Source organism: Myxocyprinus asiaticus, chromosome 49 (assembly GCF_019703515.2).
Source record: "Myxocyprinus asiaticus isolate MX2 ecotype Aquarium Trade chromosome 49, UBuf_Myxa_2, whole genome shotgun sequence".
Lineage (NCBI taxonomy): Eukaryota > Metazoa > Chordata > Actinopteri > Cypriniformes > Catostomidae > Myxocyprinus > Myxocyprinus asiaticus.
The window spans coordinates 21,241,430-21,264,876 of record NC_059392.1 but is presented as its reverse complement, the minus strand read 5'-3'; the positions used below and the strand labels follow the sequence as shown (position 1 = coordinate 21,264,876).

The 23,447-nt window shown below is 43.7% G+C and overlaps 1 protein-coding gene across 3 annotated transcripts in view; it reads right to left on the bottom strand.

The window, feature by feature from the left end:
• LOC127438135 (lisH domain-containing protein ARMC9-like) overlaps window positions 1–23,447 on the bottom strand; it is an 84,453-nt gene that overhangs the window by 4,820 nt on the left and 56,186 nt on the right. For all 3 annotated transcript variants that reach the window (XM_051693463.1, XM_051693461.1, XM_051693462.1), the window contains exons 22-24: window positions 19,283–19,419; window positions 9,255–9,363; window positions 6,538–6,719 (exon numbers count right to left, since the gene is read on the bottom strand). In XM_051693463.1, the coding sequence (XP_051549423.1) occupies window positions 6,538–6,719; window positions 9,255–9,363; window positions 19,283–19,419 (428 nt within the window). The remainder of the gene's footprint in view (window positions 1–6,537; window positions 6,720–9,254; window positions 9,364–19,282; window positions 19,420–23,447) is intronic.

Here is a 23,447-nt window from a genome sequence, read left to right as displayed (position 1 = left end):
ACTGATTGTGAGTGCATGAAAACTTGAAACACTTCGCTTTCATTTTCAATTTGAATAAACAACTACACTCTGCTTCGTCCAACACCTGAAAATCATTGGAAAAATGAGCTAGAGAAATGCAGCAAAAACCGATTAGCTAGCAAGACTGACTAGCTAGCACTAATGTCCAGTTCTGGTGCTAACGCAATTTCCCTCTTGCCAGTGCTCTTTTATTCCTTCGTGTTAACTGAAGGCAAATCTGAATGATGTTCCATCTTAGCTTGTTAGCTAGCGATCTAGCTAACGATAGCTAGTGAACTCACTAACGGTATTTAGACTAGCTTGCTAGCTGGCTGCTGACTAGTTTTGATTTCCTCACTGTTGACAAGTGTTGCATTGGTTTTTTACAACAAGTAGATTCGACCATCACATCCTCACTTTGTCTTACTCCATATTTCCTTGCAGGAACACAGAAAATTCGCTCACCCAATGCTAGATGGAGCCATTCTGTCTGATATCCGCAGCTAGCATGCATGAAAGTTGGGGTTGGGGGGCATGCCTGAATGAGCTGATACAGGAAATCAGCAGCCTAATAAAGAGGTTGACTGGCAAAAAGTATTTTATGTATTTTGAAAGTACACAAATACCAAACTTAAATGTATTTATATACAAATTACATTTGATTTTTTTCAAAGACTTTCAAACACAAAGTACAAAATAGTATTTGTATTTCAAATATGTATAGTATTTCAAATACATGTATCTGAAATACTACCCATCCCTGATTATATAGACAGTTGAAAAGCAATCGTGGAAAGAGGAATAGTGTGAAAATGAAAGACGCGTAATATGTGATCAAATAAATGACTGAATGAATATATGTTATGTTTACATGCACTAAACCTTTAATACTGCAAATGTTGTCATTGTAATGTCTTAAATGTCTTTCATTGCATAGAACAACAGTCGCATGTCAAAACCTTTAATATAGAGATACTATATAGAAAAATATGTACAACTAATAATAATTTCACTACTATTTACACAAAAAATAAAGACATAAACTGTCATAACCCAAGTACCCTTCACTTAAAATTATACAGACACGTTCTACAACTAAAATGCATACAAATGACACCTTTGATACTCAAAGACATGCCAGGCTTTGACGTCATAAAGACCCTCAGCTGTTCTGCAGCTGTAGTTCGTACTGCTTGACAGCTGTTCCAATAAAAACAAGAACAATCAAACAAATGAAAGAGTAAATAAACAGACACATTCAAATGTTCTTATCTCAAGTCAAACAACACCTCTGTATTTGCATTTATAATAATCTCTTTTTTCTCCATTTCCTGAAATCAAACACTCTGGGAACGCCAGCCACCTTAAAGTACAACATTTCCATTAATCCTTCTGTTTTCTTTGTTCAAATGTGATTTTTATGGGGTAAAGTACGTGGAGAAACGTGCATAAAAAACAGAATGAGTCACAAACAATGGCTAACAACACAGTCAAGGATTTGGCCATCAGACAGAGTGGCACTACAGTATGTGGGCATGAGAAAAACACTTCAGTAATGCTACCATTTACAGAAAGTTCTAGAGACACACAATAACGAGGACGAGTATGTTAAAAAATGTGCCTGGGAGTACAGTTATCAGTAGTCAGAATAACTTGATGTACTGGGTAGGACAAGTAATCGGGCATTGCGATAACTGTGCCCAATAACTGTGTCAATAATTTGTGAGTGTACAATTCCTTTTTTTAAGTACTTCTGAGTGAATTTTGGTTAAATATTGTGTTAAATAAGAGTTAATTAATTTCTACAATTTTGTTTCCATAAGTTGCATCTATATATATATATATATATATATACACACTTACTGACCACTTTATTAGGTACACCTGTACACCTAATTATTCATGCGATTATCTAAGTTATTCATGCGATTATCTAGTTAATGTTCACATCAACCATCAGATTGGAGAAAAAATTTGATCTCAGTGATTGCAACTGTGGCAAACTGTGATTGTTGGTGCCAGATGGGCTGATTTGAGTATTTCTGTAACTGCTGATCTCCTGGGATTTTCACAAACAACAGTCTCTAGAATGTAAAGAGAATGGTGCAAAAAAAAAAAAAAAACATTAATTGAGTGGCAGTTCTGCAGACGGAAAGGCCTTGTTGATGAGAGAGGCCAACGGAGATTGGCCAGACTGGTTCGAACTGAAAGAAAGGCTACAGTAACTCAGATAACCATTCTGTACATTTGTAGTGAGCAGAATAGCATCTCAGAATGCACTGAACCTTGAGGCGGATGGGCTACAAGAGCAGAAGATCACTTGGGCACTTTATTAGGACCATAGTGTTCCTAAAAAAAGAGCTCTGTGAGTGTGTGTGTTATATATATATATATATATATATATATATATATATATATATATATATATATATATATACAGGTGCATCTCAATAAATTAGAATGTCATGGAAAAGTTCATTTATTTCAGTAATTCAACTCAAATTGTGAAACTCGTGTATTAAATAAATTCAATGCACACAGACTGAAGTAGTTTAAGTCTTTGGTTCTTTTAATTGTGATGATTTTGGCTCACATTTAACAAAAACCCACCAATTCACTATCTCAAAAAATTAGAATACATCCTAAGACCAATAAAAAAAAAACATTTTTAGTGAATTGTTGGCCTTCTGGAAATTATGTTCATTTACTGTATATTGGTAGGGGCTCCTTTTGCTTTAATTACTGCCTCAATTCGGCGTGGCATGGAGGTGATCAGTTTGTGGCACTGCTGAGGTGGTATGGAAGCCCAGGTTTCTTTGACAGTGGCCTTCAGCTCATCTGCATTTTTTGGTCTCCTTCTTTCTCATTTTCCTCTTGACAATACCCCATAGATTCTCTATGGGGTTCAGGTCTGGTGAGTTTGCTGGCCAGTCAAGCACACCAACACCATGGTCATTTAACCAACTTTTGGTGCTTTTGGCAGTGTGGGCAGGTGCCAAATCCTGCTGGAAAATGAAATCAGCATCTTTAAAAAGCTGGTCAGCAGAAGGAAGCATGAGCATCCAAAATTTCTTGGTAAACGGGTGCAGTGACTTTGGTTTTCAAAAAACACAATGGACCAACACCAGCAGATGACATTGCACCCCAAATCATCACAGACTGTGGAAACTTAACACTGGACTTCAAGCAACTTGGGCTATGAGCTTCTCCACCCTTCCTCCAGACTCTAGGACCTTGGTTTCCAAATGAAATACAAAACTTGCTCTCATCTGAAAAGAGGACTTTGGACTACTGGGCAACAGTCCAGTTCTTCTTCTCCTTAGCCCAGGTAAGACGCCTCTGACATTGTCTGTGGTTCAGGAGTGGCTTAACAAGAGGAATATGACAACTGTAGCCAAATTCCTTGACACGTCTGTGTGTGGTGGCTCTTGATGCCTTGACCCCAGCCTCAGTCCATTCCTTGTGAAGTTCACCCAAATTCTTGAATCGATTTTGCTTGACAATCATAAGGCTGTGGTTCTCTCGGTTGGTGTGCATCTTTTTCTTCCACACTTTTCCCTTCCACTCAACATTCTGTTAACATGCTTGGATACAGCACTCTGTGAACAACCAGCTTCTTTGGCAATGAATGTTTGTGGCTTACCCTCCTTGTGAAGGGTGTCAATGATTGTCTTCTAGACAACTGTCAGATCAGCAGATTGTGTAGCCTAGTGAACCAAACTGAGAGACCATTTTGAAGGCTCAGGAAACCTTTGCAGGTGTTTTAAGTTGATTAGCTGATTGGCATGTCACCATATTCTAATTTTTTGAGATACTGAATTGGTGGGTTTTTGTTAAATATGAGCCAAAATCATCACAATTAAAAGAACCAAAGACTTAAACTACTTCAGTCTGTGTGCATTGAATTTATTTAATACACGAGTTTCACAATTTGAGTTGAATTACTGAAATAAATGAACTTTTCCACGACATTCTAATTTATTGAGATGCACCTGTATATATATATATATATATATATATATATATATATATATATATATATATATTAGGGCTCGGAAATTTAACGTGTTCATTTCTGCGATTAATAGTTGACGGTTTAACGCATTAAAAAAACGTGATTAATAAATTATTCATTTTATTTTACTTCCTGAAACTTCACTAATGTTTGTTGCTTATTCATTACATGCAACGCATGTCCCAGGCATAATAAACACAAGAGCAGATTTACTGTACGGTGAATGGGACTTCACCTGTAAGTGGTGAGCCAGGTGTGGGTGAGATCCGGACAAGCGGACTTATCTCTTCACATCACCCGAAAACACTCTTAGTGTCATCTGAACCAGTGTCAGAAGCGAAACAGTGTGAGAGAGACTCAGCGTATGCGCTATAGAGATTGAACGGCACCCAAGTTTTGAGATTTTAAACTTCAAATTAAACTTCAGCATTTAATTTGTTTTATATCTGTATGTATAGTGCCTAATAATGCATTGTCAATGTACACTTAAGCTTGTCTTGCTAATAAAGCTTGATATTAATTGAATCTGTCCATTTGATCCTTAAAAAAGTCCCCTTTAAAACACCACAAGGTTTTGCACAACTTTTAATTACATCATGTCCATTGATTTTTGTGGCATGTAACATATACTTGTATTAAAGATTTATACCTGTAAAAATGTGTCTAATAATAATAATAAATAATGTACATATTAAAATAATTAAAATAAATGATGACTAACCAGTTTCTTCTTCGAGACAAAGTGTAAACTAAATATATTAATGATTATATTTTTTAAATGTTTGATGTAACATGATTATTCACAGAAAACTGTACAATTAATTAGTTAATTAGATTCATAGCCCTTATATACAGTGTGTGTGTATATATATATATATATATATATAAAGGCAATTTTTAAAACAAATAGTTCCAGCTTGAGTCACGTTTGAAGCTGTTGTAAAATTACTATAAATGAACACCTGTGACCGCACATTCTACATTCACTTCCATTGTAAGTTCCTCACTGTAATCCTGATTTAGAATACTAGTAATAGCTTACACTGTTGACACACACAACATATGGTGCACATGCAAGTAAACTTATGTAACAAGGGCATATGTCCAGAAGACATATACTGTATGCATACATCATACAGTAAGAAAACGTCACAGACCCATCACATTGACAATTAGGGGGACGATCATTAAACATGGGTGGGATTAGTGTCTGATCCCAGAGATAAGATAAATACACAACTATTGTTTGAGCGATGTGGTCTACGTGTCAGTTTTGATGGGAATGTTGATACTCACTCTGTTGGCCGGGCCGCCCGCTCGAGCCCCCGCCCGAACCAGGCCTGCCTATGCTCTGCTGCGGCTCACTGTTGGAGAACTGGGGGGCGAGCAGGGGGAGACGGGACCTGCCAGTGCTGCCTGCGTCACTGTCAGGGGTGCGAGAAATCCTCTGGCTGGCTGTACATTATTCCTTACTTATTAAAAGTTCACATTTTAAATTCTGATTGGATGAACCGTGTTCGAAACCATTGTAAAAAATCAAATTTTTAAAACAAATAGAGTCACGTTTGAAGCTGTTGAAAAATTACTATAAATGAACACCTGAGACCGCACATTCTACATTCACTTCCATTGTACGTTTCTCACTGTAATCCTGATTTTTGCCTTTAAAAAAAGAAAGGGAGGGACGAGTCGATGTTTTTTTGTTTTTTTTGTTTTTTGGTAATCAACATTATGCCACAAATTCTGTCGATTAAGCATAACTTGTATAGAAGCCTAAATATTCTTTTTGATAAAAAAAATCTAGGTGGCAGAGGACAAGTCTCAGTTGCTTCCGCTTCTGAGACAGTCAATCCACGCATCTTATCATGTGCCTCGCTGTGCACGACACCGCGGAGACTCACAGCATGTGGAGGCTCATGCTATTCTCCGCGATCCACGCACAACTTACCACGCGCCCATTTAGAGCGAGAACCACTAATCACGACCATGAGGAGTTTACCACATGTGACTACCCTCCCTAGTAACTGGGCCAATTTGGTTGCTTAGGAGACCTGGCTGGAGTCACTCAGCACACCCTGGATTCAAACTTGCGACTCCAGGGGTGGTAGTCAGCATCAATACTCACTGAGCTACCCAGGCCCCCCGAACCCTGAATATTCTTTAAGGTGGTTTTGCGTTGCCCCTAACAAAACTTTTACCATGATAAAAAAAAAAAAATTACCATAATCACCGCGACCTGATTGCTTTAGAATACTAGTAATAGCTTACACTGATGACACACACAACATATGATGCACATGCAAGTAAACTTATGTAACAAGGGCGTATGAACAGAAGACATATACTGTATGCATACATCATACAGTAAGAAAACGTCACAGACCCATCACATTGACATTTAGGGTGACGATCATTAAACATGGGTGGGATTAGTGTCTGATCCCAGAGATAAGATAAATACACAACTATTGTTTGAGCGATGTTTTCTATGTGTCAGTTTTGATGGGAATGTTGATACTCACTCTGTTGGCTGGGCACTCCGCTCGAGCCCCCGCCCGAACCAGGCCTGCCTATGCTCTGCTGCGGCTCACTGTTGGAGAACTGGGGGGCGAGCAGGGAGAGACGGGACCTGCCAGTGCTGCCTGCGTCACTGTCAGGGGTGCGAGGAATCTTTGACCGGCTTGTAAAGCCCATGGTCTGCCCGCTGTGGGAAGAAAATGAGATGACACAAGTTAATTTACATTTACAATTAGATTTTTACTGATTTTGAGTTGTTCACGATGACAAATGGACTCATTTGAATCCAAAAGTTTGCATTTCTCAAGATGGTTATGTCAGAGAGAGGTCTATGGGGCACAAATACTTTTTCAAAAAACACATAGATCAGTGTCTTGGATATGTAATATTTAGGGCTGCAAAAGTCACAATACTAACAGCAGCTACAGCAATTTGACACACAACATTAAAGAGCATAAAAAACAACATTTATAGCGGTGTAGACATAATTTGAAAGCTGATACTTTATCAAAACAATAGAAAATGCAAAACAGCCAAAAATCGAGTTTGTTACCTAATTTTACGTTTTTCTAAAAATGGCCCATTGCAACTTCCGACTCATTGATAGAGTACTTCACATTTGTGCTACAATGATACAGATGATACAGAGAGAAGAGAACAAAAGACATTGCACAAGTTTACATTTACAATTTCCCTTTATTTAGCGTTGGTCAAAATGACTAGCAGACTCATTTGCATCTAAAAGTTTGCATTTCACAAGGTGTTTGTACCAAAATGATGTCTATAGAGCTTACAGCAACACTATTTAAAAAAAAATTATAAATTATTTCAAAAACAAATCAGAATTGGATGTGTATTATTTAGGGCAGCCAAAGTTAATGCCTTCACTTCCATACTTACATTGATGGAGGGACCCGAGATGTATCTTGAGAAAAGAATATCATAAAGATTTGGTGGGCTCTTTTGATTTGGGCCAGCAAGCAACAACCTAGTAACCACACAGAACACTCTAGCATCGTAGGGGCGAGACATACTGTACATGATATATACACATAAGTAATGAACATGTTTTCAATTACTGAGTTCAAAGTTATTATGTTATTTTTTTCTGGGGCTTTAAGTCAAAAATGTCTAAGTGGTGTAATGACACTGAATCGTGTTGTTGACCAGACAGTTTTATGCCAGATCAAAACTAAACTAAACTTACTGCTTTATACAAGAGAATGTGCTGCACGCATGTTCAAAGGGCCATTGCATGTACTGTATAGGTCTCCAGGAGTCAGGTCTGTCAGGTTGGATAGGGATTTGAGAGGGAAGGAGCTGCTCGAAACTCATGTCACAGTCTGACCAGTACAATACTGACTCAAGGTTCGATGCCTCGCTCCAACCCACAAATTCGCCTTCCACAGACGAGTTACACGATTGATAACACTGGATCCCCAACCATCAGAATGGGAAAAAAAATTTGATCACAGTGATTTAGACCGTGGCATGATAGTTGGTGCCAGACAGGCTGTTCTTTTTATTTTTTTTAAATTCTCTTTTCTCCCCGATTGGAATGCCCAATTCCCACTACTTAGTAGGTCCTCGTGGTGGTGCAGTTACTCACCTCAATCCGGGTGGCAGAGGATAAGTCTCAGTTGCCTCCGCTTCTGAGACAGTCAATCCACGCATCTTATCACATGGCTCGTTGTGCATGACACCGTGGAGACTCCACATGTGGAGGCTCATGCTACTCTCCGCGATCCACGCACAAATTACCACATGCCCCATTGAGAGCGAGAACCTCTAATTGTGACCACGAGGAGGTTACCCCATGTGACTCTACCCTCCCCAGCAACCGGGCCAATTTGGTTGCTTAGGAGACATGGCTGGAGTCACAGCACACCCTGGATTCGAACTCACGACTCCAGGTGTGGTAGTCAGCGTCAATACTCGCTGAGCTACCCAGGCCCCCAGACGGGCTGGTTTGAGTATTTCTGTAACTGCTGATCTCCTGGGAATTTCACTCACAACAGTCTCTAGAGTTTACTCAGAATGGTGCCAAAAGCACACAAAAAAACACAGTGAGTGACAGTTAGTGGCAGTGAGTGGCAGTTCTGCGGACGGAAATGCCTTGTTGATGAGAGAGGTCAACGGAGGATGGCCAGACTGGTTCGAGCTTTCAGAAAGGCTACGGTAACTCAGATAACCACTCTGTACAATTGCAGTGAGCAGAATAGCATCTCAGAATGCACAACTCATCAAACCTTGAGGCAGATGGGCTACAACAGCCAAGAACAGAAAGCTGAGGCTGCAGTGGGCTTACCATTTGTGTATCTCAGCAGAAATTAAGATTCATCAGACCAGGCTATGTTTTTGGACCGATAGTGAAACTAAAGTGCTTCTTTTCATCCAAGCAGATTAATACATTTGTCAACAGCTTACATGAACAGTAAGTGATTCCATTACTATTGATAAAATACCTATCCTCCTTCAGGAACTAATGTATACACAGGACTAAAAGCTGATGTGTCAATGGTAGTAAAACAGATAAGAGACGGAAAGCCATTGCATGTGTAAATAGCAGATGTGGTACATTTACCAGAAATGGCAATCAAGCAATTTTACTGCAATTTAATGAGTTTCATATATGAAAGTGGTAGATGAAACCCACTGTTGTGGAATATCACAAGACGGCAATGTTGGCTTAACAAAGACTCAGAATGGGAAGCAAACCAACCTGTACAAGTGGCCGTTGGTTTCGTCCTGGCCTGGCGGAGGGAAGTGTCTCTCCAGGGACCCTGCAAGCCCTGACTCCACTGAGGAACGCCAGCATTCCGAATCTGTTTCTAAACGGAGAAAGAACAACAGATGTCACATATGCACCTCGCACACGACTGACATCATTAACATACACACTCCACACTGAGGAAATTGTGAGCAATTCACTTTAACAAGGAGTTGAGAAATAGTCTAAGAGAGTGGTGCCACATAGTTGCCGATCATGCGGAAATTCAGTAGAAAAGCTGGTAACAAAAAAGTCACTGCCAGTGAGAAACAAATGATGAAGCTGTGCCAAAAATGTCCTAGATTTTTGGTGACACCATAAAACTGCTATAGAGTGCAAATCTTATATAAAATAAAATGGTTCATATTATATTTTTGTTACCATTTTTTCAAGGTTAATTACCCTCTTCGACCCTTTTGGCATTATTTTTTTTAAGAGTTTCAAGCCTCATTTTGTATCCTATTCCTGTAAATAATTTGCACTTAAAGCAATACATATCAGTCTTCTGGTTTCAGTGAGAGTATAGAAAGGGCAGAAGACTGTATAATATCGTGCTTAAATGGTAGTGTTTACAGACTAACCCTGGCCTGCAGGCACTGAAACCACATCAAAGTGATTTCATCAGCCCATGCATTTGAGACGGAAGAGGGCATCGATGAAGACACAGAGCAGCCTAAAGTCTACGGAAATTAAATAATTTCACAGAAACACTGAAGATTTATTAAAAATGGAACTGTGATGTCATTCTCCTGAGTTATAAAACAGCCAAACAGGACAATAAAAGGGTGAAATGACGTTACAAAATGTTTATTTAATCAACTTTTGAGGTAAATGAAAAAGAAAGTAAATCAGACAAAATGGAATGTAGATACAGGGGAGACTTGGGAAAGTTGACACATTGGGAAGTTGTCACAAGAGCTGTATCTCACTTTTGAGTCTGAAGTCTACTTACACAAATAATGTTTTCTCTAGCAGTGTTTTTGTATGTACAAAGCCCCTTAGAGGACTTCTAGCAATAAGGTTTACGTTCCCTAGCAATAGGTTTGCATTCCCTCGAAATAAGGTTTGCATTCCCTGACAACAGTTTTAAGTTTCCTTAATTTTGCATTTCCTCGTAATAGTTTTGCATTCCCTCACAATAAGTTTTGCATCCCCTCGCAATAGTTTGTTCTCTCGCAATAGTTTAGCATTTCCTCAAAATAGTTTTGCGTTTCCTCACATAAGTTTTGCATTCCTTCATAATACGTTTTGTGTTCCTTCGCAATAGTTCTGTGCTCCCTAGCAATAGTTTTGTGTTCCCTCACAATAAGTTTTGCATTCCCTCACAATACATTTTACGTTCACTTGCAAGTATGTTCACTCGCAATAAGTTATGCATTTCCTCGCAATAAGGTTTGCGTTACCTCGCAATATGTTTTGTGCTCCCTCAAAACGAGGTTCCCTATCTGTCACTCACTCGACGTTGTGTTGATGTAGTGACACTAGGGGTCACTCTTGGGAGCCCCAAACACCTCTGCCAAACACCTCTGCTTTTTTGAAAAAAGGCCAATGAGAATTGGCGAGTGGAATTTGCATGCCACTCCCCCAGACATACGGGTATAAAAGGAGCTGGTATGCAACCACTCATTCAGATTTTCTCTTCGGAGCCTAGCGGTTGTATTCAGTGCACTGAATTCAATTCTCTCCAAAGACGCACCTCAAAACTTTATGGCGCATTTCAGCGGCTTCTCCCCCTTTGCACCCGTGGAGTGCAGAGAATGCCCCTGGGTGCTTCGGCAGAGCGAAAATAAGAGAGTATATTCTAAAAGAGTATATTTTCATTCACAAAAAGAGCGGCACACACGGAACGTCTTTTTAAAGATGACTTTCCGTTTGTGTGTTATTCCTGGTTGCGGTCGTTATCTCTCTGCTTCTGACGGTAACGATCGCTGTCTTATGTTTCTGGGCACTGCCCACACGGAGACATTGTTCGTGGATGAGTCATGTCCTCACTGCGAGAACATGACCATGGCAATATTGTTTCTTGCAAAAGCAAGCCACCCCAGTGGCTCCCCGCACCAGTCCTACTACCTACGGGTTTAAGGCCGTGTCAGTTAGCACTGGGGACGATTTGGGGACATCAATGGGACCACCTCTGCCGGGTATCCCCCACGGACCTCCCATTCCCCAGCACGCTCGCTTGCCCCGGTCGGGCTCTTGGACGAGACCACCGGCTCGTCTCAGGGCGAGTTCGACTTCTCATTAGGAGCTCGGGAAGACGATGAGTTATCGAGCGCAGCATCGGAGAGCGGGCTCGTCCAGTCTGACGCAGAGTCTTCGGCTGGGCTTCCTCCTTCGGGAATGGTCACCCAGTGTCAGGCCGACGCGGAAATGACGGACGTGCTTTACCGGGCGGCCGCGAGCATTGGGCTAGAGTGGAACCCTCCACTCTCCCCTGAACCCTTGTGGCTCGACGATTGGTTACTAGGCTCAGGACACCGCCCATGGCCATGCCCCGCCCCCTTTCTTTCCAGAAGTGCATGAGGAGCTGACAAGATTGTGGGAGGCACCTTTTACTGCCTGGTCCCAGTCTTTCAGCTCCCCCGCTCTCACTACCTTCAATGGTGGAGCGGCCAAGGGATTTTTGTTGATCCAAATCGCGGTGCACTTGTGTCCGAAGAGCGCCGCCACCTGGCGAGGGCGCCCAAAGCTCCCGTCCAGGGCCTTTAGGTTTACGTCTTTCCTGACGACTGTGGCCTGCGGTGCCGCTGGACAAGCCAGCCTCCGCCCTGCACGCCATGGCTCTCCTGCAAGTACACGAAGCCAAGGTGCTAAAAGAACTGCAAGAGGGTAGTTCTGACCTGGGACTGATGCAGGAACTGCACTCGGCGACCGACCTCGCTCTCTGGGCGACGAAGGTCATGGCACGGTCTCTCAGGCAGGTGATGTCCACCCTGGTGGACCAGGAGTGCCACCTTTGGCTCAACTTGGTCGAAATGGGAGAGGTGGACAAGGCACGGTTCCTTGATGCCCCCATTTCCCAGGTTGGCCTGTTTGGCGACGCTGTCGAGGACTTTGCAGCAGTTCTCGGCGGTGAAGAAGCAGACGGAGGCCTTACAACATATCCTGCCCCGGCGCGGCTTAAGACCCCACACCTTGTCTGCTCGCCGCCAAGGGCGTCCTCCTGCAGCAACAACACCGGCTCCGCCGCAGCCCACCCCCGTGGCCCGGTTCCGGCATGGAGCCCTCCGCAGGAAGCAGACGCTACCCGTCTTGTGGCCAGCCGCTAAGAACCCGAGGAAGGCTTCGAAGCGCCCCCGAGACGGGTGACCCAGGGGTGAGGAAACCTGCTTCTCTGGAGCTGTTCGACAGACCACTCCATCCCCCTGGCGGAGGGCCGGGAGGAGAATCTTTTGTCGCTGCATGCCCAGAAGGCTGAGGCACCCAAAAGCCTGACAAAAGAATGGTTTCCTCGTCTGCTGGGTCACATGTCTGGTGCGCACGGCCGTCGTCATGACCACCATCCACCATCCCATTTTTGCAGGTATGGCGCTCCGGCGGCAAACACGCCCACATGGGATTGGTTCCAGTGGACTACGGGGACGAGATTCCTCCTCCCCCCTCCTCAGCCAATCTTAAGGTGGGCGGCAGGAGCCAGGCAAGTGCTTCGATGTACCTGGACTCAGTCACCTCGAGCTCCGCCCCACCACGAGGCCCCACCCACTGGTACGTCCAATGTGATCATTCCCTTGGTCCCCCTCACCCAGAGTTTGGGCGCGTGGCTTGTGCTTTCCAACCCGTCGCGATGGCTGACCCGGATCGTCTGACTCGGCTACGCAATTCAGTTCTCCAGGCGCCTGCCCAGGTTCAGTGGTGTCCGCTTCACCTCGGTGAAGGGCAAGAATGCCTCTACCTTGCTTGCGGAGATCGCTACCCTTCTTCGCAAGGGCGCGATTGATCCTGTCCCTCCAGCCGAGATGAAAAAAGGGTTCTACAGCCCTTACTTCATCGTACCAAAGAAAGGCAGTGGATTGCAACCAATCCTGGACCTGCGAATACTGAACCGGGCTTTGCACAGACTCCCGTCCAAGATGCTGACGCAAAAACTCATCCTAGCGAGCGTCCGGCATCAAGATTGGTTCGTGGCGGTAGACCTGAAGGACGTGTACTTCCACGTCTTGGTCTTACCTCGACACAGACCCTCCCTTTGGTTTGCCTTCAAAGGCCAGGCGTTCCAGTACAAGTCCTCCCCTTCTGCCTGTCCTTGTCCCCTCGCGTCTTCGTGAAGATTGCAGCGGATGCGCTGTCACGTCAGGTTACCCTCAGGGGAGTGTGGAGACTCCACCCTCAGGTGGTCCAGCAGATTTGGAGTCGATTCGGTCGAGCACAGGTAGACCTGTTTGCTTCCCGGGAATCCTCCCACTGTCCGCTTTGGTACGCCCTGACTGAGGCACCCCTTGGTATAGATGTGCTGGCACACAGCTGGCCCCCTTGACTACGCAAATACGCATTTCCCCCAGTGAGCCTACTTGCACAGACCCTGTGCAAGGTCAGGGAGGATGAGGAGCAAGTCATCCTAGTAGCACCCTACTGGCCCACCCTGACGTGGTTCTCGGATCTTTCATTCCTCGCAACAGCCCCCCCAGTGAACTCCCCTGAGGAAGAACCTTCTTTCTCAGGGATTGGGCACCATCTGGCAGCCGTGACCAGACCTCTGGAACCACCACATCTGGCCCTTGGACGGGATGTGGAAGACCTAAGTGGCCTACCACCGCAGTGGTAGACACAATCACTCAGGCTAGGGCCCCCTCTACGAGGCGCCTGTATGCCTTAAAGTGGCGTCTGTTCGCTAAGTGGTGTTCTTCCCGACCCGAAGACCCCCAGAGATGCGCAGTTGAATCGGTGCTTTCCTTCCTGCAGGAGAGGCTGGAGGGGTGAACCTGCAAGCGCTGCCCCAGGAGGAGGCAGACCCAGCCTTGGTGTTGCTGTGTCCGATGCGAGCTTTATGCATCTATTTGGATTGCACACAGAGCTTTAGAAGCTCCGAGCAGCTCTTTGTCTGCTTTGGTGGACAGCAGAAAGGAAGCGCTGTCTCCAAACAGAGGAATGTCCACTGGGTCATTGATGCCATCCCAATGGCATATCAGCCTCAGGACGTGCCAGCCCCTGTGGGGTTATGAGCCCACTCTACCAGGAGTGTGGCGAGGTTCTACAATCTCCGGGTTGAGCCGATCTTGTCCCGTGTATTGGCAGGCACGAGCAGGTAAGTTCCGGGACAGCTGGCCAGGTGTACCGCTTGTGCATAGCACCTTTCCCCTCCCTTGAGGCGAAGACGTGCGCTCTTGACTCCCAGTCATGTTCACAGACTGTGATCCCTGAATGACTTTCCTCCTTAGCCCTCTGGCAGTTGAGTTTGTGGAGAAACCCGCTGCCGACCCAGTATGTGTGCTAATGACACCCTGTACTGAGGTAGGTGCTCCACTTGGCAACCCATGTGATATCTTCCGCAAAATCGTTTCCCTGTCGGTAAACTGCATCTTCCTTGGGAAGAGGCCCCTCTGCCCCCGGTCGCCATGCTCTGTAGAAACTCCTCCCCCATCGGGTAGGACCTACCATGGGACCTCTCCACATGACCATGTGATATATTCCACTCAAAGTACCCCACCCCCTTCTTGGGTGGGGTGTGGTCTCTGCAGTGTCTTCCCCTTGGGAGTGACACCCCCCGACGTAGACACTTATGGCTCCCAGTTGGTTAACAAATTCCACTCTTTTTGGGGAGAAAAGAGGAAAAGAGGCCTCGGCTGGGCTAGCCTGTCCTTATTGTTGGGCAGTTGACTTGTTCCTGTAGGACCGTTCGATGCTCATAAGAGCGTTGAGGGAGGTTACGTGATGGCCTGGTGCGCTGGCTACAAGGCACATAGCGGTCTGCCTGTCACACACCGCCAGTTCATGTAACACAGTTCAGATAGTTGTGGCATTTTGTATAGGGACCCCTAGTGTCACTATACCAACACAATGTCGAGTGAGTGACAGATAGGGAACATCATGGTTACTTTCGTAACTTCTGTTCCCTGATGGAGGGAACGAGACGTTGTGTCCCTCTTGCCACAATGCTGAACTACCCGTTGAAATGGCCAGGACCTGGTCTCGGCTCCTCAGCACAAAACCTGAATGACTGGTTGCATACCAGCTCCTTTTATACTCGTATGTCCGGGGGAGTGGCATGCAAATTCCGCTCGCCAATTCTCATTGGCCTTTTTTTAAAAAAACAGAGGTTTTTGGGGCTCCCAAGAGTGACCCCTAGTGTCACTACATCGACACAACGTCTCGTTCCCTCAATCAGGGAACGGAGGTTACGAAAGTAACCATGACATTTGCGTTCCCTTGCAATAATTTGCATTCCCTCACGTACGTTTTGCATTCTCTCACACAAGTTTTGCACTCCCTCGCAATAGTTTTGCGTTCCCTTGCAATACGTTTTGTGTTACCTCGCAATAGTTTTGCGTTCCCTCGCAATAGTTTTGCATTCCCTCGCAATGGTTTTGTTCTCTCGCAATAGTTTAGCATTTCCTCACAATAGTTTTGCATTTCTTTACATAAGTTTTGTGTTCCCTGATAATACTTTTAAGTTCCTTTGCAATAGTTCTGCATTCCCTCGCAATACGTTTTGCATTCCCTCGAAATAGTTTTGTGTTCCCTCCCAATAAGTGTTGCATTCCCACGTAAAACTTTTTGTTCCCTCGCAATAGTTTTGCGTTCCCTCGCAATAAGGTTTGCGTTACCTTGCAATAAGTTTTGTGTTCCATCACAATGAGGTTTCCGCTCCCTCACATAAAGTTTTGCATTCCCTCACATAAGTTTTGCGTTCCTTCATAATACGTTGTGTTCCTTCACAACAGTTCTGCGTTCTCTCGCAATAGTTTTGTGTCCCCTCACAATAAGATTTGCGTTCCCTCGCAATATGTTTTGTGTTCTTTCAAAATAAGTTTTGTGTTCCCTCGCAATAGTTTGCCTTTCCTCACATAAGTTTTGCGTTCTTTCACATAAGTTTTGCGTTCCTTTGCAATAGATTTGCGTTCCCTTGCAATATGTTTTGCATTACCACGCAATACGTTTTGCATCCCCTCGCAATAGTTTTGCGTTCCTTCGCAATGGTTTTGTTCTCTCGCAATAGTTTAGCATTTCCCTCGTTTTGCGTTCCCTCACAATATGTTTTGCATTCCATTGCAATAGTTTTGTGTTCCCTCACAATACGTTTTGCATTCCCTTGCAAGTATGTTCACACGCAATAAGTTTAGAATTTTCTCACAATAAGGTTTGTGTTCCCTCGAAATAGTTTTAAGTTCCCTCTTAAAACATTTTGTGTTCCCTAGCAATAAGGTTTGCATTATCTCGCACTAAGTTTTGTGTTCCTTCACAACAAGGTTTGCATTCCCACGCAATAAGGTTTCCGTTTTCTTGTAATAGTTTTGCATTTCCTTGCAAAACCTTTTGTGTTCCCTCATAATACCTTTTGCGTTCCCTCGCAACAAGGTTTGCGTTATCTCTAAATAAGTTTTGCGTTCCCTCGCAATAAGGTTTGCGTTACCTTGCAATAAGTTTTGTGTTCCCTCACAAGTTTTTAGTTCCCTCGCATTCGTTGTGCATTTCCTTGCAATAGTTTTGCGTTCCCTCGCAATACATTTTGCGTTCTTTCACAATAAGTTTTGTGTTCCCTCGCAATAGTTTTCCTTTCCTCACTTACGCATTGCATTCCCTCACATTAGTTTTGCGTTCACTCACATAAGTTTGGTTTCCTCGCAATAGTTTTGCATTCCCTTGCAATACGTTTTGCATTACCTCTCAATACGTTTTGCGTCCCCTCGCAATAGTTTTGCGTTCCCTTGCAATGGTTTTGTTCTCTCACAATAGTTTAGCATTTCCTCACAATAGTTTTGCATTTCTTTACATAAGTTTTGTGTTCCCTCATAATATATTTTGTTACTTCGCAACAGTTCTGCGTTCCCTCGCAATACGTTTTGTGTTCCCTCACAATACATTTTGCTTTCCCTTGCAAGTATGTTCACTCGCAATAAGTTTAGCATTTTCTCACAATAAGGTTTGCATTCCCTCTAAATAGTTTTAAGTTCCCTCGCAGGGAAAGCAAAACATTTTGCTTTCCCTCATAAAACGTTATGCGTTCCCTAGCAATAAGGTTTGCGTTACCTCGCAATAAGTTTTGTGTTCCCTCACAATGAGGTTTGAGTTCCCTCACAATAAGGTTTCAGTTTTTTTGCAATATTTTTTGCATGTCCTCGCAATAGTTTGCCATTGCCTCACAATGGTTTTGCATTCCCTCACATAAGTTTTTTGTTCCCTCGCAACAGTTTTACGTTCCCTTGCAATACGTTTTGCATTACCTTGCAATACGTTTTGCATCCCCTTGCAATAGTGTTGCGTTCCCTCGCAATAGTTTTGCTTTCCCTTGCAATGGTTTTGTTCTCTTGCAATAGTTTAGCATTTTCTCACAATAGTTTTGCGTTTCTTTACATAAGTTTTGCATTCCCTCAGAATACATTTTGCGTTCCCTCACAATAAGTTTTGCATTCCCTCACAAGTATGTGTTCACTCGCAATAAGTTTTGCATTCCCTTGTAATAAGGTTTGCATTCCCTCGAAATAGTTTTGCATTCCCTTGCAAAATGTTTGGTAACACTTTATTTTAATGTGTCCTTGTTACACATAATACATGTATTTACTATAGTAATAACAGTCAATTATGCATAATTACAAGAACTAACCCTAAACCAAACCCTTACCCTAAACCTCTAGTAAGTACATATTATTAATTAGTAATAATCAGTTATTACTTGTGTAATTACACTGTAACAAGAACACATTAAAATAAAGTGTAACCAAACGTTTTGCGTTCCCTCATAAAAAGTTTTGTGTTCCCTCTGAATAGTTTTGCGTTCCCTCGCAATATGGTTTGCGATACCTTGCAATAAGTTTTGTGTTCCATCACAACGAGGTTTGAATTCCCTCGCAATAAGGTTTCCACACCCTCACAATAAGTTTTGCGTTTTCTTGTAATAGTTTTGCATTTCCTCACAATATTTTTTGCATGTCCCGGCAATAGTTTGCCATTCCCTCACAATGGTTTTGCATTTCCTCACATGTTTTGTGTTTCCTCGCAATAGTTTTGCATTCCCTCGCAATACGCTTTGCGTTCCTTCGCAATACGTTTTGCGTTCTTTCACAAAATGTTTTGCATTTCCTCGTAATAGTTTGCCTTTCCTCACATAAGTTTTGCATTCCCTCACATAAGTTTTGTGTTCCCTTGTAATACGTTTTGCGTTCCCTCACACAAGTTTTGTGTTCCCTCACATAATTTTTGCATTCCCTTGCAATAGTTTTGTGTTCCCTTGCAATAGTGTTGCGTTCCCTCACAATAGTTTTGCATTCCCTTGCAATAGTTTGCATTCCCCCACATAAGTTTTGCGTTCCCTAGTTTATGTGATTTTTATCCCCCAAACTAAAATTCCAATATCATCATATTTTTGCAATAGCTGTTGGGTAAACAAGTGAACATAGTTAAATCACACTAGTATAAACTGAGAGTTACAGATAAAGAGTCAACTATGTAATGAAAGATGATTTAACTAATTGTTAGAACTGTGTTCTCAGGACAACAGTGTTTTTCATAAATGTCAGGTCAACTTTATAATTTATAAATTACAATATCTTGTTTAATTTTGGCTGAAAATGCATTAAATATTTTTTTAATGGCTGGTTCACAATATAGTGTGACAACGGTTCTGGGGAAAGTTGTCACAAAAGATCAATGTCAGTTCAGTGAACATTATCTTTTTCGTGGGCAATAGCAGTGGAAGGTTTTAAGGTATTACAAATACCCGGAGGAATATTCACTGGAGTAAAAGTAGTGTGACAACTATTCCTGGACTCCCATAGTTTAAGGCTTGCAAGAGTAGACATGTAAAGATTTGTCAATGCTGCATGTACCCAGTGTTTGGTGCATGGATTCAGCAGTGCTGGGACGGCTGCCAGTGCAGGTAGGTGGTTGGGAACTGAAACGCGAGTGGGCAAGGCTATCTTCACTTCTCTGTTTGCTGAGCGGGTAGACGCCGTCTCCTCCAACTCTGCATATACAAACATACACACATTTAAAAATCTATGATACAAAAAATATTTTGGCCTTGTTCATGAAACATGAGCAAACAAATTTGTTTCAAATGAAGTAAACTGCTTGTAAAACCACTGTTATTTTTTTTTATTGATTCGTATATACACCACAAAGAAAAACCCAACACATATACAACGAATCAACATTTCACATTCAAACCCCACTAATATCCCTCCCCATTCACCAACCCCACCCTGACCCCCAACGAACACCCCTGTGGTCACACATAATAACACACACACATTTTACATTTACATTTATGCATTTGGCAGATGCTTTTATCCAAAGCGACTTTCAGTGCCCTTATTACAGGGACAGTCCCCCTGGAGCAACCTGGAGTTAAGTGCCTTGCTCAAGGACACAATGGTGGTGGCTGTGGGGATTGAACCAACAACCTTCTACTTACCAGTTCAGTGCTTTAGTCCACTACGCCACCACCACTCCACCAAACCAAAAAAAAAAAAAAAAAAAAAAAAAAAAATAACAAATATAATAAACATACATAATTAAACTAAACTACACTCTTCACATCCCCGCCCTGAGAGACCCCCCCAAAATCTAAATAATTGCCCCATTTTTTAACAAATAACTCCCAAAACCCTAGCCTTATACTTACCGCTTCCTCGAAAGCAGCCACCCTCCCCATTTCCACACACCACTCCGAAAAAGAGGGTGCTCTGTCCGACTTCCATCCCCTTAAAATCATATGCTTGCCGATCATGAGACTGGTCTTAACCTTTTTTATGTGATTATCCCCCAAATTTATGACCGCCCCATCACCCAAAATAGAGTCTGGGACAAAGTAAAATTTGAGTGCTCAAAATGTCACTTACAACTTAACTTTCAACCAAAATTCTTGAATCTTAGCACACCCCCAAAAAACATGGATTGTGTCTCCATCTTCTGATTGGCATCATTGGCCAGCAGGTGGGTGTGTCTTTAAGACCAAACCTATATAATCTACAGGGGGTCCAGTAGAATCTATGTAAAATCTTAAAGTGCATAAGGCAAACCCTTGCATCTCTAGATGCAGACTTGACATTTTTTAGAATCCTAGCCCACACTTCCTCCTCCAATACCAAGTTTAAATCTTTCTCCCATAATCTGTTGATAGAAGTTAAAGCTCCATCCCCCAGACTCTGAATTAACAGGGAGTATTTCACTGATGCCTCATGACCTTTTCCAAAAGCAGTAATCAACTCTCCCAGAGTATCTGCTGCTTTAGGTGGGTGTGAGCTACTCCCAAAAATATTAAGAGAGCAGGTGGCGTGGCTGTAAATACCTATAGAACTGAGATCTGGGAATCTCAAAGTGTTGAACCAAATTTTCAAAAGATCTAAACACTCCACTCTCATATAGGTCACCGAGTGTAGTAACCCCCCTTACAATCCACTCTGATCAGCAGAAAGGGGACCTTTCAATACGTAATTTAGGGTTCAGCCATATGCTCTAGGCAACATTTAAATAAATGTCAGAATTAAACACTCTGGACACTTTTGTCCATACCGCGTGCAAATGCGAGATAATGGGGTGTGACTTAACTACTCTGGTTATTTTAATAGAAAAGCTTTGCAATGGCAAAATAGAGGCAAGAACTTCCTGTTCAATACAAAACAAGGGAGGGGCTCTCTCAGGTGGAAGCGACCAATGAGCCAAATATCTGAGACCAAATGCATAATAATAAAACAAAATCTTGGGTAGGCCTAGCCCACCTTTGTCAATCGGCCTATGTAACTTATTAAAATGTAATCTGGGACGTTTACCATTCCAAATAAAGGACTTCGCAATACAATCAAATTGCTTGAAATAAGAGAGGGCGACATATATAGGGAGAGATTGTAACATGTAGTTACATTTTGGAATAAAATTCATTTTAATAACATTAACCTTCCCAATCATAGATAAATGTAATGAAGCCCACCTGTCCATATAGCTCGAAAACCTTTTAATTAAGGGGTCAAAATTAACTTGTAACTAAATCAGACAAATTTGCTGGGAATAAAATGCCCAAATACTTAATGCCCTGTTTGGGCCACTGGAAAGCACCCGGCTGGAAAGCCGTTACTGGGCAGTATGCTGTCAGAGCCAAAGCTTAGGATTTAGACCAACTAACTCTGTATCCTGAGAACTTAGAAAAGGAATGAATAATTCTGTGGAGGCAAGGCATAGATCTAGTAGGGTTGGAGACAAATTTCGTAACCTCCGTTCCCTGATGGAGGGAACGAGACATTGTGTCGATGTAGTGACACTAGGGGTCACTCTTGGGAGCCCCAAACACCTCTGCTTTTTTGAAAAAAAAAGAGAATTGGCGAGTAGAATTTGCATGCCACTTCCCCGGACATATGGGTATAAAAGGAGCTGGTATGCAACCACTCATTCAGGTTTTGTGCTGAGGAGCCGAGACAAGGTCCCGGACATTTCAGCGGGTAGTTCAGTGTTGTGGCAAGAGGGTCACAACGTCTCATTCCCTCCATCAGGGAATGGAGGTTACGAAAGTAACCATGATGTTCCCTATCTGTCACTCACTCGACATTGTGTCGATGTAGTGACACTAGGGGTCCCTATAAAAATGGCACAACTAGCTGAACTGTGTTACGTGGACTAGCGGTGCGAGACAGGCAGACTTTTGTGTGCCTCATAGCCAGCGCATCGGGCTGTCACGTAACCTCCCCCAACGCTGCTATAAGCGTCGAACGGTCCTTCAGGAACAAGTCGACTGCTCAACAAATAGGGACAGGCTAGCCCAGCCGAGGCCTTTTTTCCCTTTTTTTTCTCCCCAAAAAGAGTGGAATTTTGTTAACGGACTGGGATCTGCAAGTGTCTAAGTCGGGGGGGGGGGGGGGAGTGTCACTCCCAAGGGGAAGACACCGTGGAGACCACACCCTGCCCAGAGAAAAGGGGGGGGGGGTTACTTCAAGTGGAAATACATCACATGGTCTTACCGAGTCTTGTCGGAAGTATGTGATGTGGAGAGTTGCATGGTAGGTCCTACCCAAGGGGGGAGGAGTTTCTAGAAGCATGGCGACCGGAGCAGAGGGCCCTCTGCTCAAGGAAGACGTAGTTTACCAAGAGGGAAATGATTTTATGGAAGATATAACACATGGGGTTACCTATGGGGAATCACCGCATGCAGAGCACTTACCTCAGCACAGGGCCTTACCAGCGCACTTACTGAGCCGGCAGCGAGTTTCTCCGCAAACTCAACTGCCACAGGGCTAAGGAGGAAGTCATCCAGGGATCACAGTCTGTGAAAACTACTGGGAGTCAAGAGAGCACGTCTTCCCCTCAAGGGAGGGGAAAGTTGCTATGCGCAACCGGTACACCCGGTCAGCTGTCCCGGAACTTACCTGCTTGTGCCTGCCACTACACAGGACGAAACCGACTCAACCTGGAGATTGTAGAACCTCACAAAGGTGTTGGGTGTTGCCCAGCCCGCTGCTCTGCAGATGTCTGCCAAAGAGGCGGCACTGGCCAGGGCCCAGGAGGCTGCCACACTCCTGGCAGAGTGGGCTCGTAACCCTGCAGGGGGTGGCACGTCCTGAGCTTGATATGCCATAGCGATGGCGTCAATGACCCAGTGGGCGGTCCTCTGTTTGGAGACAGCGCTTCCTTTCCGCTGTCTACCAAAACAGACAAAGAGCTGCTTGGAGCTTCTAAAGCTCTGCGTGCGATCCAAATAGATGCGTAAAGCTCGCACCGGACACAGCAATGCCAAGGCTGGGTCTGCCTCCTCCTGGGGCAGCACTTTCAGGTTCACCACCTGATCCCTAAAAGGGGTCGTGGGAACCTTGTGCACATAGCCCGGTCGGGGTCTCAGGTTCACGTGAGAGTAACCCGGATCGAACTCCAGGCTCGATTCGCTGACAGAGAACACTTGCTGGTCCCCTACCCTCTTGATAGAAGTGAGCACAGTCAGGAGGGCAGTCTTGAAAGAGAGTGCCTTAAGCTCAGCTGACTCCAAGGGCTCAAAGGGAGCTCCCCGTA